Below are 13,169 nucleotides of genomic sequence, written 5' to 3' on the forward strand. Positions count from 1 at the left end.
CATAGCTCATTGATGTTACATTATCATTGGAAAGATGTCAATTGACAAATAAACGATAAATATCAAAATATATCAACCAGTGATACCAAACGTGCAGATTTATCTGAAAAACGCAGATTTTTGGAGTCCGTGTGCAAATATTTATTGATTTGCAGATATTTACAGGTTTTCCACGGTTCCTGCAGATTTTTGTTATAGTCTCCCTTTATTTGCGCAGTTTTTTTTAAATGTGTGCAGATTTTTACAGACTTTTGTCTGCGCGAGCGAAATCTTTTCGGATCACGGATAGATGATTTTCAGATTTCGAGCACATTTTTCCGGTTTTCGAGCAGTTGCAGACATTTTTCAAAAACATCTGGCATCTCTGATATCAACCAATATCGTGTAATATTTTTCATAAAAAATAAAGGTGTCTAGCCCCTAGCGATATTTGCCTCAAAATAATGTTCTCGACTTCAGTAACAATGCAACTGGTACTAAGAAATTTTATGCAGCATTTCGTCGAATGATTACTGTCGACAAAATGTATATGGATTATGAAATATGAGAGATCCGTTTAGTTTGTAATTTGAGGTTATGTTCTTTCAGGAGCTGGTAGGCATGTTGGACTGTTGGAAAATCAAACAAAATCTTGATGCTCAAATTCCTGCTCACCAATCATCATTTCCTGTTTGACTACAGCGCCAGCTGTACCTCGAACACTGATTTTAATCGCCTATTATTGAGAAACTAAACAGTCTCGCAAAGCTGTGAAGGTGCTGCTTAAGGCCCAACCACAATGGATACGTTTGCGTTGCGTTGACGTTAATTTGACAGAAAATGTATGAGCTATCTGGAAAATTGCCGCAAACGCAGCCGCAACGTATCCATTGTGTTTAGGCCTTTACTCCATAGATGAGTTTGCGTGAAATTTATTCAGTAGAAACTTCAATGATCCTCGAGAGCACCTTTTGGGTTTCTTCAGTCGGTTACCAGAACATCGACAACTACTAAGAACGAGTATAATATTCACGTTAACCAACTAACAAGTATATTAAATAGCGACGTAAGCGTAACTCCTCGCAAAGAAAACCCCCGACAAGTCGAGAAGCTTCACATAATAGAACCACAGCTAACAGATATCCAAGCTAGAACAAAAAACTCCAGAAATCGCGTGTAAAATTTCAAAATCATACTCGTTTGGAATGCTAACGACATCTTGCTGCAACTTGCGACTTTAATGATGGCAGCACTGGATTGTAGTCAAAGCTGCCAGGCGCATGAAAATTCTCACAGATTATAGAGTCGCTGTTTTTGCAACAATATAACACTGTTTTTGTGAAGTTTGTGCATTTTTTTTAATCAACACTAAAACAAACAAATTTATCGCAAATATAAACTGGGATTAAATAAAATTGTCGATTATGTACAAATTACGACTGCTCAAAATTTCTTCATTGAAAAACGGCAACCCTTTTTATTGCAATAATTACGATTAGTGCTGGAAAACTATCGATTTTATCGAATCATTGACCACTAAGTGTTCGCAGCGCCACCATACTGCGTATTGCGACATGCTAAAAAGCCGTTGCGTCTTTTCACACATTAAGCAAGATTAGCTTGCTTGGATGTCTGTTATCTGTGGTAGAACGGAATCCGGTCAGGAGAACCCGTTGCCTTACCGCAACGAAGCGAGAACAGCATCATGTTTGACTTATATTATTATATCAACAGATTTATTGCTTTCGGCTCGTTACACCTATTAGACGAATCATCATATATACATACACATATATGCATACCTACCAGTGTTCGCATGTTGTTTCAACATGTACACCAAATAAGGCACCTTTCCTTTCGCTATCACACTCCGTCGTACGGTGCTGTGTCTCTGGTGGAGAAAATGAGAAGCCCTTCGACTTCATCATTTTCATTAGATACCTCCTCCCCCTCTTTCTTGCGTCCTCCTGTCTGACTTCGAGCCGCGAGCAGGGAACACAACCCGTCTGCTAAGGAATGTAAAACACGCTCGGTTAAATCACGAAGCAAATCTAGTTAAATTGGACTAAATTTTTTATCATCGTCTGTTGCCTCCGTTTGCTTGCCTGCCTGCCTGCCTGCCTAGCCGTGTAATGCTTAAGCTTCCATGATGTTTCGTCCTGCGTTCTTCACCGCCAAGTGCTTCGGTTGCTTCTTGCTAAAGTCCTCATTCTTGGCCCCGTGTGCACTACTGGGACCTTCGCTGCTACCACCGCTCCGCTCCCCGATGACGGTGTGCATCTACATTATTTATAACGAAACGAAAGCTGCTACAATCCAGTCTCCCTTGCGGAACATCAGCAGCATTCGAAGCACCGGTAAATGAGATTTTCCTGTGCCTCGTTTTGTTTTGCCTTTTTCCGCCCAGCACTCTCTCGGTGGGTCATGCAGGGAAAAACATTATTTTTTGAGGTGTTTGAAGAAGTCTTGGAGGGAGTGGGGTTGTTTTCCCGGTCAGGAAGTGTAAGCACGTCCTTCAAAACCATCGGGACAGTATACTGAGAAATAGAATCTCGGACCCGGTGTCCTCACTACTGATTTTTGATGTCTTTTTTTCTTCTCTGTTTTCTTGGCACTTACAGAGGAAATCACCACGTCATTCAACCAGTACGGGGCTCTCGTTGTCGACTGGCCGCACAAGGCCGAGTCCAAGTCGTACTTTCCACCGAAAGGATACGCATTCCTGCTCTTCCAGGTAAGTCTGAACTGCCGCTGGCGTTTGTATAAAACACGAACGGTAGATTTATATAGGAATCGCTCCTATATATATATATATATATATATATATATATATATATATATATATATATATATATATATATATATATATATATATATATATATATATATATATATATACATATATATATATATATATATATATATATATATATATATATATATATATATATATATATATATATATATATATGTCTTATTAGTAAAATTTTACTATTTTTTTAAGTTAAACTGCCAAACAGTCGATAAAAACAACAGCTAAAATTAAAATTACTTTTATTTCGAAAGAGGATAGTAAAATTTGACGATGAAATGGACAAATGAGAGCGATAAGATGAATATGGGAGCGATTACCCTGCGAAACCGACATCAAACCACGCGCTGATACGATACAATTCAGATTGATTTCATACTGTCATGGCGACCAGATAGATAAGAATTACAAAGCTACTTTTTATTATTTGGCACTCTCTCTCTCTCTTCTTCGTCTCATTTACCAAAGATGACTTGAGCAAGATACCTAACTTCCAGTTTTTTCATACATTTTGCCCACAACACCTTTGATGCTGCCATCTGATGACTTGTATGTGCCTAAAACTGGTTATTAGCAAAATCGATTTATCGTACAGAATCCGCCAGATAGAAATGAAAACTAGATAACAACACTATATAAAGATATTCAAAATTAAATGGCTGCACCGTGCAGGGATATTGAAAACTAGATGGCAGGACTATACAAGGATATTGAAAAAAAATCCTCTACTTTTCGGCACCTTGCCGTCATCATCAAATTATCAGTATACAAGCTAGTTCGACAATCGTGCCCGCTGGAAACAGCAAAAATCAGGAATCTTGTTCTAGTCATCTTTCCATTTACTCAATACCAATTAAATCACTGTGTCCCGAAGGGTTAAGGTGAAGTTATTTTTTAGACTGTAATGATTTTAGATTCCACAGCCAAATCGCCTTTACATTCGGTTTTTGCCATTTTCATTGGCAATTAATTATGTATTTTTGATTCCGATGGTTTTTTTAGAGTAGAGCCGGGACGAGGAGTGCCCAAACCCGCAATAAAAAAATAATATACATTTGTTAGAAAGATAAGTAAAATACGCAACTTTTAATATTTTCAACGCTTTTGTTACCAAAAAATTAGTGAAATTTGACAAAGTTTATTATTTCCCAGTGTCACTATTCCTAATTAGAAACGAAATTAGGAAAAAAGACATTCTTAGAAGCCACTTATGAAAACACAATAGAGTATTTGTTCTTCTACCGACAGACTTGTTCTATTATCATCAAGAGGGGGGGGGGGGGGGGGTAATGGAGTTATAGAGAACTAATCTTATGCAGGCAGGTGCTCAGCAATATAATGAACCATAATGCCAAACCGCCAGTCACAAATCTTATACCGTAAAATGAAGAAAGATCATGCCATCTAAGGTGATCTATTTACTAAAGTGATCCCTAAATTAGCCTAAATTAATCATGTTTCAAAATCTTACTTACTTTTACTTTGTTGGCTAACGAACCGTTCACTGGTCTAGGGCCGAACGAATTAGAGATGTCCAGCTTCTTCTGTCTTGGGCAGCCGTTTTCCAGTCTCTTCGTACACCAGCAGATCGTGCATCTTCTTCCACCGCGTGCGAGGCCTACCACGGAGTCGACGGCCTCTTCCTGGTTCTCTAATGAAGATAGTTTTGGTGGTTTCATGTCCAGCCCACTGAAACCTGTCCCGCTGCATTACCTTCACTATATTAGCATGTTTGTAAACTTGGTACAACTCGTGATTCATGCGTTTGCGCCACACTCCATCTTCCAATTTACCGCCAAGTATCGATCGCAGAACTTTACGCTCGAAAACTCCGAGCACTCGTCGAGCAGCTTCCTTCAGCGTCCATGCATCATGTCCGTAAAGGGCCACCGGGAGTAACAGTGTCCTAAGCAGCGCTATTTTTGTGCGAGTTTACAAACTGCGGGACCTTAGCTGGTTACGTTGTCCGTGAAAGGCCCTATTTGCAGCTGCAACTCGTCGTTCCACTTCACGGCTCATATCGTTGTCACATGTCACATACGTACCAAGATCTCCACGGCCCTACGGTCGATACCGATGATATCAATGTGGTCCGCAAAATTAAGGAGCATGTGAGATTCCGTGCACGTTTGCTCTTCGTACCGCACCTTCAAGGGCGGTGTGCAACAGTGATTAGAGAGCGCTTCAGTCCATCTAACGTTACGAACGCGGCTGATGTCTCGCCAGCTAGTCGCACGCATGATTTCGATCCCTCCAGCGTCATACGACTCTGCTTAATTAGTTGCGATGGGAAACCGTGTTCCAGCATGATCTGCCACAGCTCGTTTCTTTTCACTGAGTCGTATGCCGCCTTGAAATTTACAAACAGATGGTGAGTCTGCAAGTTGTACTCCCGAAACTTATCGAGGATCTGTCGCAGGATAAAAATTTGAACGCCCCTGTCGAAAACAAGCCTGGTAATGCCTCGATAATTGCAACGATTCAATCGACGACCCTTCTTAGGGGTACTGGGGGTAAGCCCGGCCCCCTAAGGAAAATGATTCTTTAGTAGCACTTGATGGCGAATATTGTTATATTTCTTTCACAGAATCATTGCCCAGATTGTTTTCTACAAGATATGAAGGTTTTCAGTACTTTCAAACTGTTAATTTACAAGGAATAGTGAAGTTTTAAAACTAACGTAAAAATGACGTTTAAAAATCAGTGCGGGTGAAACCGGCACCCCTTGGGGGTAACACCGGCACCTAAGTTTGTTCATGAATTAACTCGAATTAACTGAACCAATTCGAATTCGGAAACCGCCGAATGAGAGATCTTACATTCCTGTATGTTACTGTTGAATTTGGTTGTTGTCGGTTAGCTGGTTCTGGGCAGATTGCCGGAACAAGTTCCGGTGAACATTATGTATGAACAATGAATGAATTTGGTACTCGGCAAGGCTATCATGTGGCACTTTAAATCATATTATAAACTAGTTTCATTGAAGCCAGAATCACATTGACCACACCGGAGCATTTTTCAAATACCACCGGTAAAGCCGTCAGTTTTGTGACTTATTCAGTACATTTGACACCTCCAATAACCCTTGGAATCATTCATAAATCACAGAAGAGCTTTAGTGCATGGTTCTTAGTCGATTAATTTATTTATTTATCAGCGAGACATCGGTAATAGATGAGAAATATGTGTCAGTAACATTCAACTAGCCTCAGACCATGTCGGGCTCACCCCACTCACTGGGTGACGGTGTTACCCCGACAGCACACATTTTTTTAAAAAGAGTATTTCTACAAATTTATCGCTTCAATTTACCTCAGATCGAATTCCTGTGATGGCTAACAATACAGGCAATAAATTGTAGAGCAACGAAAAATTATTTTAGTCTTTTTAAATGAATAAAAGCTGAAGTTCCGCTCACGAAAAATTACATCCTTTTATGCATTAGCTGCAGTAGCGTATGTTTTGTTTATTATTTTGACATTTGACGTTTCACGGTGGCTTCGATGCATCTTGAAATGTCTAAAATATTAAATAACAACACTTCACATATTCCGAAACACAGTTCATTAGCGTTTTCTAGTAAAATCCTAGGGGTGACGGTCTTACCCTCAGTGCCGGGCTTACCCCCAGTACCCCTATAGATAAGGCATATGAGGCCTTCCAACCAGTTGTTCGGCATTTGTTCATCCGCCCAGATCCTTAGTATTATCTAGTGGTTAGCATAGTACAGCCTCTTGCTTCCCGCTTTCAGAAGTTCGGCAGGGATTCCGTCCTTCCCAGCGGCCTTGCCTTTCTCAGCTCACTAATCGCCTTTTTCATCTCCTCCTGTGTTGGTGGCTCCACAGCTTGTTCGTCATTCATCATCCTGTTCTGCTCTGCTCATCCGGCTCGTCACCGTTCAATAGCGCCTGAAAATGATCCTTCTACCTGGCTGCAACCGTCGTTTTATCAATAAGCATGTTGCCGCCCTTGTCATTACACATGACCGGCACTAGGAAATTCTTGCTTCTGACTCTGTTGACTGTTCTATAGAAGCTCCGCACGTCGTTTCTAGCATAGCTGTCCTCTGCGCTGGCGAGCAGCAGCTGCTTCTCGCACTCGTGCTTCTTCCGACGGTGGACTCTATTTTCGGCAACTCTTGCCTCCCTATATCTCTCTGCTCAGACGCGTAGCCGCATTGAGCATGCGGCTCCTGGTACGGTTCTTCTCATCTGTCGCTCTCTGGCACTCGGCATCAAACCAGCCGTTACGCTGCCTTCCACGCGTCGTACCTACCACCTCTCTCGCAGTCGTTTCGTTGGCGCCAAGGATACTGCTCCACAGCTCATTTATGTCTTCCACTCCTTCCTCCTGCTGTTCTAAGATCCGTTGATCCAGCTCTCTGGCGTATTCTGCTGCCAAGCCATCAGCCTTCAACCGCTGTATGATGAAACGCATCGTCCTCCCTGTGCGAGATTCCAGCATGTTCGACAACCGTGTGCGGATCTTACAAACGATGAGATAATGGACTGATTCAATGTTTGGTCCCCGCAAAGACCTAACATCGGTAACATCCGAAAAGTGCCAACCGTCAATCAGTACGTGATCGATCTGGAAGCAGGCTTCTCCATTTGGATGCCTCCAGGTGTGTTTTCGAATATTCAAACATGGGAAACAGGAGCTACATATGGCCATTGCTCTGGCCGAGTAGAGGCAAAGCAATGCCGTCCGATGATCGGACAGAAGAATTTCTCCTTCCCACCCTGTGCGTTTGCGTCTCCGATGACGACTTTTACGTCGTGTTTTGGGCATCCGTCATAGGTTCGCTCAAGCTTGTCATAGAACCCATCTTTGATTTCATCGGATTTGTCGGTTTTCGGTGCGTAAGTGTTGATTAAACTGTAGTTGAAGAGTTTGCCCTTAATCTTCAACACGCATATATGGTCATTTACGGGGCTCCACCGGATGACTCGTTTTCTGATTTACCAGTACTACGAAACCGACGATCCGTTCCGCTGCTTTGCCGCCACTGTAGTAGATGTGGTACTTGAAAGAAGTGTGTGCAATGGGGTCTACTGCACGGAATTCCCTTTATCCGGAATTTGGCCACCGAACCTCCTGAATCGCTGTGATGTCGACTCCCTGCCGCTGTAGTTCTCGAGCAAGCAAACCAGCCCGCGCCGGTTCATTGAGAGATCGGACGTTCCAAGTACCCACTTTCCAATCGTTTACCTTAATCTTTTTCCGTGTTAGTAGCCTAAGTCTTTGCCGATTGATCCGTTGCGTATTTCTAATTTTGTTGTTCGTGGTTGATGAAAGGTTTCGGTATGCTACCTTACCAGGGTCGCGATACCTACATTCTGCTGATGGGGCTGCCATCTTAGGTGTAGCCCGCTCCGCCGCCCGCTCCGGGTCAGACGCTGTTGTACGCCGCCCCTAATATGGGGACAAAGCCGCGTATGACCCCTTTCCCAGTCAGCATACGATCATAGTTTACACCGGGGGTTAGTTACCCGATCTCCGCTAGGGTTCACTGCTGTCAAATTTCATATATGTGTGCGTTATCGTAGATCAACTCTGGTTCATGACGTTTGTTGGTCCAAGACGATAAACAATAATGGGAAAAAAATTACTACACAACGCATTATTCATAGAAGTTTCCCGCGATTTCTCGAGTTTTGATAAAAACGTTCCAATTCTATAATATTTCACATCGATCAACTTAATGACCAAAAAGAACAAAAACAAACAGACGCAATCTTGCCAAATATGCTGGTTACACGATGCTTGTGGATAGATCCCCCCTGGTTCAATACCTGTACCACAACGGATCTGGGTTCACATGGAAAAATTCTTTGGGTGATTTTTCGGATTTGTAAAAGTCGAACTTTGATCGCTTTTGTGTGATGAATGCGTTTTTGTGTGATGAATGCGCAGATCTCTTTGAAAATTCACACTTTCGCATGATGTCTCGTCGAGCCGATGAAACTTCACCGCTCTCGTCGCTTACAAGTGCAATAGATGAACTGCGACAAGAAAGTAAACAGCTTGCCCCCAAAACAACAACCGCATTAACACCAAACTGGCCTTTGCCAGGGATACGCCGAGCAAATAAGCGTCTGCGCGGACTTGATGGATCAGCCCGGGCCGTCAGCGACTCTCAGGTAGGATCTAAACCTTTAGGGGAGAGCATCGTGTCTGTCCCTACTAGTAGTTACGCTGATGAGAAGCAAAAATTTTGGCTGTAACTATCTCGAATTCGCCCGGATGTCTCTGTCGATGCTGTTACATCTATGGTTAAGGCCAATCTGGAAATCACAACCGAACCTACAGTTGTTAAGCTGGTCCCCAGGGGAATGGACACAAGTACTATGAATTTTGTCTCCTTCAAAATTGGTATCGATCCCGCAGTAAAATCTAAAGCACTTGAATCGTCAACATGGCCAGAAGGATTATTGTTTCGTGAATTCGAAGACTACGGTTCAATAAAATTTCGCAATCGTTCGGATTCGGAACATGGCACACCGCGTCAACAGCTCCCTGTGAGGACATAATCCACGCCCAACCGCCACCGAGACGCAATGTTTTCAGCCTTAAGGAAGCCGCCCCCCCCCCCCTCCGATGCAGTCGCGCCTATCGCAGCCAGCCCTCATCTTAGTCGTCTCGGTCCTGTTATCGGTTGGGGGAACGGGGTTTTCCGATCCGCCTCACCAGGCAAGTATTGTAATTCGTGTGAACTGATTTCGTTTCCTGATTTGACGATGAATTCTAGCAACCATGAACGAGTCAGCAGCGATCTTACTACCATCTTTAACGTGATGTCATCTACAACATCGGGACGCAATGTGCAAAGCTTTACGGAAGTCCCCCATTCGTCCGACCCAGTCGAGCCTCTTGCAGCCAGCGATCAACATAGCCGTCCCGATCCTGCGGTCGGAATGAGTGGTGGGATCTTCCAGGATGCCAGCTCCGGCAAGTATTCTACCGTTGACATTGATTTACTCTCTGTGGAGGCTTCATCTTCCAGTTGCGTTACTCTTCCACCATCTGCGCCATCTGCACGTGGTACGATTAAGGATGGTATATCGATTTATTACCAAAACGTTCGTGGATTACGCACTAAAATCGGCAAAGTGTTCATCGGTGTGGCTGAATCCGAATTCGACATCATCGTACTGACTGAAACATGGCTAGATGAGAAAATCTACTCAGCGCAATTGTTTGGCGGGAATTTTTCAGTATTTCTTTGTGACCGGAGTTCACAAAACAGCAACAAATCACGTGCCGGCGGCGTACTTATTGCTGTGTCAGCAAGCTCGAGCAGATTTGGATCAGAGTGAAGCTACCGCATCAATCACTGAGTGTTGGCGTCATTTATCTGCCTCCCAACCGCAGAGGTGACCAAATTTGCATCAGGGACTACATACGTTCAGTAGAAGCAATCACCTTCAACCTTAGTCTATGTGATCTGGTATTGTTATTTGGTGATTATAATCAATCAGGTTTAGTTTGGAGCTTTCCGATGAATGCGCCACCAACAGTTGACAACTTGAAGTCTCGTATATCTGTTGCTTGTGCATCTCTCCTGGATGGTTTTAGTCAGCAGGGCTTCGTGCAGATCAATCATGTTACAAACAGAAACTCTCGCCTACTTGACTTAGTTTTGGTCAATGAATGTAAGTTCCCGGTTTGCTGCGTTCGGGAAGCTGCTGAGCCATTGACTTCACTTGACGCTGATCACCCCGCAATTGAAATTACTGTTCAGCCCTCCGCACCCATTGATTCGTTGAGACTCTGGACGAAAATAACCTGGATTTTGGTAGAGCTAATTTCGCGTCCCTCAGTGCGACACTTATGCGTGTCGATTGGCGTCGTCTAGAGTTGTTCAAAAATGTTGACGATGCGGTCAATCACTTCACACATATTTTGAAACAACTGATATCAGACTCGGTACTTGTCCGCCAACCTCCTCGAAAGCCACCTTGGGGCAATGCACATTTGCGACGTTTGAAACGTCTGAGATCTTCTGCTTTACGTGCTTACAGTAGACTACGCTGCCCACTCTCTAAACAGCAGTTCAGCTTGGCTAGTAGTAATTACCGCTCCTACAATCGTTTCTTGTACCGACGATATATCTTGCATAAGCAAGCAAGCCTTCGTAAAAACCCGAAACTGTTCTGGTCATTTGTGACTTCTGAGAAAAAAGAGGAAGGTTTACCAGTATGCATGTTCTTAAAAGACGAAGAGGCCAACACATCGCGCGAAAAATGCGAACTTTTTGCTGCGCATTTCAAGGATACGTTTAATTCGGTCATTGCTTCAGACGCACAGATAAACGCTGCTATCGAAAACACTCCACGTGATCTCCTTCAGTTGAATATCTTCCACGTGACCGATCATCTAGTTGAAAAAGCTATAAAAAAACTGAAGTATTCGTGTTCTGCTGGATCTGACGGGATTCCCTCTTGCGTTCTCAAAAAATGCATGGCTGCGCTTATTCGACCTCTAGTTATTATACTGAATCTTTCCCTTCAGCAGAAAACATTTCCAACGATGTGGAAGAAATCGATAATGTTTCCAGTACACAAAAAAGGAGACAAAGGAAATATCGAAAACTATCGCGGAATCACGTCACTTTGTGCTTGTTCGAAGGTGGTTCGAAGGCGAATTTGACTCATTTGTCTCTTTTTGTTTGAGCCGTCTGGGTGACGGGGAACAAGTAGACGCTGTTTACACAGACCTGAAAGCTGCTTTCAATCGAGTCGACCACGGAATTCTACTGAGTAGGATAGAGAAACTTGGGGTTACTGGTGATCTCGTAAAATGGTTTAAATCATACCTGACGGACCGAGATCTCTGCGTGAAAATTGGTTCGGAAGAGTCAGAATATTTCACGAATCTTTCCGGCGTCCCACAAGGAAGCAATTTAGGTCCCCTGCTTTTCACTCTGTTCATTAACGAAGTATCCTCTTTACTGCCACCTAGGTGTCGCCTATTTTACGCAGATGATGTAAAAATATTCGCGGTAATCAAAGCCTTATCCGACTGTCTGGAACTACAACGTTTGATCAACGAATTTGAGGCATGGTGCACGAAGAATCTGTTGACACTAGGTGTTCAGAAGTGCAACGTAATAACATTTCACCGCAAGCTGAATCCAGTCTTATTCGATTACACCATACTTAATCATACATTGCAACGGGTAGCTCACATTCGTGATCTTGGTGTAAAACTTGATTGTGCGCTAACATTTCGTCCACACTTTGATGAAATGATCTCAAAGGCTAATCGTCAGCTGGGATTTATTTTTAAGATAGCTAATGAGTTTCTGGATCCTTACTGCCTTCGATCGCTCTACTGTTCGCTAGTGCGCTCTATCCTCGAGTCTTGCTCGGTAGTCTGGTGCCCATCACAAGCAAACTGGATCGCTAGAATCGAGTCTGTCCAGAAAAAATTTCTTCGATACGCACTTCGCATGCTACCCTGGAACAACCCGTTAGACTTACCCTCGTATGAAGCTCGATGTAAGCTACTAGGACTTGAAACACTCGAGCAGCGACGAGCTACTGTCAAGCCGTTTTTGTTGCTAAAATCCTTTCCGGACAAATTGACTGCCCTGCAATACTACAACAGATGAACCTTTACGCACCCGAGAGACCACTCCGCACAAGAGACTTCCTGTACCTCGAGCCAAGCAGAGTGAACTATGGGCTGTTTAATCCAATTCGATTTATGGCCGCACAATTCAATGCTGTCTACGAACTTTTCGACTTTGGGATTTCGATTGATGCCTTCAAACGACGGCTCTCTTGTAGACGACAACTATTTTAAGATGTTTAGTGTAATTGTGTTTGTAACTTAGATTTATTTTATCATTTAGACCATACATGTGTCAGATAAATAATAATAATAATAATAATAATAATAATTTTCAATAAAATGTTTATGAATTCACATATTTCAAACACTGTTATCTTCAATGTTACATAATTTCTTGCAACGTCGCTTTATAGATCGTTGCCTGAGGTGGCCTAACCTCACTTTTTGACAGTTCCGGGAAGGTTTGTTTCCAAGGTGTTAGAATTTGGAGGAGGAAGCCGATATTTTTAGTTCTTACTAAGATGTTAACTCATTTCATAAAAAATGCATGAAAACCGAGTTATTGTTAGCACATATTTATTGCAGAAGAATAATCCCGAAAACATCGGGATTATGAGAAAAAATCCAAGTCCGCAAAGTTACCTTCCTGGACTGTCAAAATCCCATTTGTCATCATTAGAAATACTCAGAGAGATAGATGAAAATAACCACCAATTTGGCAACCGGGTGTCACATGTCAGAGGTGCCAGATCATTGTTTTTAACCATACAAAAGGTTTGTGAACCTCCCACTTTGACAA

General features: G+C 42.8%; 1 protein-coding gene across 6 annotated transcripts in view; it reads left to right on the forward strand.

Moving 5' to 3' along the window:
• Positions 1 to 13,169, forward strand: part of LOC129732015 (translational regulator orb2-like) — an 815,319-nt gene that overhangs the window by 777,219 nt on the left and 24,931 nt on the right. For all 6 annotated transcript variants that reach the window (XM_055692491.1, XM_055692477.1, XM_055692467.1 and 3 more), the window contains one exon: positions 2,601 to 2,713. In XM_055692491.1, the coding sequence (XP_055548466.1) occupies positions 2,601 to 2,713 (113 nt within the window). The remainder of the gene's footprint in view (positions 1 to 2,600; positions 2,714 to 13,169) is intronic.

Source organism: Wyeomyia smithii, chromosome 1 (assembly GCF_029784165.1).
Source record: "Wyeomyia smithii strain HCP4-BCI-WySm-NY-G18 chromosome 1, ASM2978416v1, whole genome shotgun sequence".
NCBI classification, from domain to species: Eukaryota; Metazoa; Arthropoda; class Insecta; order Diptera; family Culicidae; genus Wyeomyia; species Wyeomyia smithii.